General features: G+C 70.2%; 1 protein-coding gene across 1 annotated transcript in view; it reads right to left on the bottom strand.

Annotated features, from left to right (window-relative positions):
- The window catches only part of OSBPL2 (oxysterol binding protein-like 2), a 7,451-nt gene that overhangs the window by 3,159 nt on the left and 2,625 nt on the right, over positions 1–1,667 (bottom strand). Inside the window, exons 4-6 of the mRNA XM_012728155.1 lie at positions 600–799; positions 422–529; positions 21–110 (exon numbers count right to left, since the gene is read on the bottom strand). Coding sequence (XP_012583609.1) covers positions 21–110; positions 422–529; positions 600–799 — 398 coding nt within the window. The remainder of the gene's footprint in view (positions 1–20; positions 111–421; positions 530–599; positions 800–1,667) is intronic.

The following is a 1,667-nucleotide window of genomic DNA, read 5'->3' as shown; positions in this document are numbered from 1 at the left end:
CCAGCCGCGCCTGCGCTCACCTCCTGTCCTGGATGTGGCCGTCCACCCTGTGCAGCTCCTTCCCGAACAGGCCACATGGCCGGAAGTGGAGCACACACTTGTCCCCCGTCCTGCAGGGACAGGGCGGCCCACGCGGTGACACCAGGCAAAGTGCCACGTGATGCCGGGCGTGTCTGCAGGGCCCGTCCACCCGCCTGCAGAGGGCAGCGCTGGCCCCAGCTCCGGGAGGGCTCAGGCGGACAGGGGCAGCCTGGGGCGCGGCTCCGGGGTCACCTGCCCCTCGCTGTGGCTCAACTTCCCAATCAGCACCCCCGCTTCCCGCAGCTGAGAGCGCAGCCCGGCAGCCCCACAGGCCCCGGGGCGTGGCCATGAGGGGCGCAGTTCCGTGAGCCCCCCAACCCTCCACGCTCGCTGGCGTCACCTGTGGTTCACGATCTGCACGGTCCCGTACTGCTCGATCCACAGCTTCCCGACGATGACATTGTGGACGCAGCAGGTGGGGTTCGTCCAGGTGTAGGCCTCCCCGTGCCTGCGGGGACAGCGGTCAGGGCCGAGCGCGGGCGTTGGGGCGGGGCGGGGCGGGGCGGGGCGGCGCTCACCGGCGCAGCTCCAGCGTGATGGTGCCGCGGGGCTCGGCCTCCACGCTCTTGCCCCAGAACTTGAGCTTGGGGTAGATGGAGCCGTGCAGCAGGAAGTCCTGGTTGAGGCCCTCCGAGTAGAAGGCGCTGACCGGCGGGTGGTGGCTGACCTGCTCCGAGATGAACCTGAAGCCCAGGTCCTCCCTGGGGCAGCAGAAAGAGCGTCACCGCGGCGACCAGCCCGCCAGCGGCTCAACCCCGCCCGGGAGGGCCCCTGGCTCGGGCTGTCACTGCCCGGCCTGCCAAGGACCCCTCGGGGGTGCGGGAGCTTGTGGGGCCCCACCTCACCCGGTAGCGCGCCAGGCCCCCGCCCCGCCCCGCCCAGCGCAGCAACCGGCCCCCAGGCTGCTGCCTGCGCCCTAGGTAGGCCCAGGCGCCCCCCCAGGAGGCGCTCTGCTGTTCAGTAAAAATGTCAGTTTTTAATGGTTCCGGAACGCCGACCACACCTCCAGCTGCAGGCCTGAAAAGTCCTAAAAGCTAAATCACGGAACGACGAACCTAACCGGGTCAGAATTCCCAGTCGTTCCAAGGGAAGGAAAGTGGAAGTCAGCTTTTAAGGGGCGCCAGGGCTGTAGCAGTGAACGCCAGCTGGGGGGTCCGTCTTAGCGGCGTGGGGGCCTCCGGAGGGGTCCGGGAGGGCGCCCCCACCGGCAGTGGTGCTTCAGGGCGAGGTCCCCGCTGGGTCCCGGAGGCGCGCCCGCAAGCCGGGCCTGCAGTGCCCGGGCACTCCTCAGCCTTCCTGTCCCCCACCCCACCAGCTTCCTCAGCGGCCGCACAGACACGGGTGTCCACATCCAGGGCCAGGAGGGCCCAGGGAAGGCCTCGGGCCAGGCCAGGCCCCTGTGTCCCCAGTGAGGCCCCCTGAACGCCCCTCACCCGGGGGCCAACGCCACCCAAGCCCCACCATCTCTGGCCCTGGAAAGCTCTCCAGCCTCCACCACGCACCCCAGAACCAGAAGCTAAAAGGCCGGAACCCCTCCTGGGCCCCGAGGCGCCGACCCCTCATAGCGTGCCTGGCCGCGAGGCCCT

Source organism: Condylura cristata, unplaced genomic scaffold, assembly GCF_000260355.1.
Source record: "Condylura cristata isolate star-nosed mole 26May11 unplaced genomic scaffold, ConCri1.0 scaffold00022, whole genome shotgun sequence".
Classification (NCBI taxonomy): Eukaryota; Metazoa; Chordata; class Mammalia; order Eulipotyphla; family Talpidae; genus Condylura; species Condylura cristata.
This window is presented reverse-complemented; position numbering and strand designations above follow the sequence as displayed.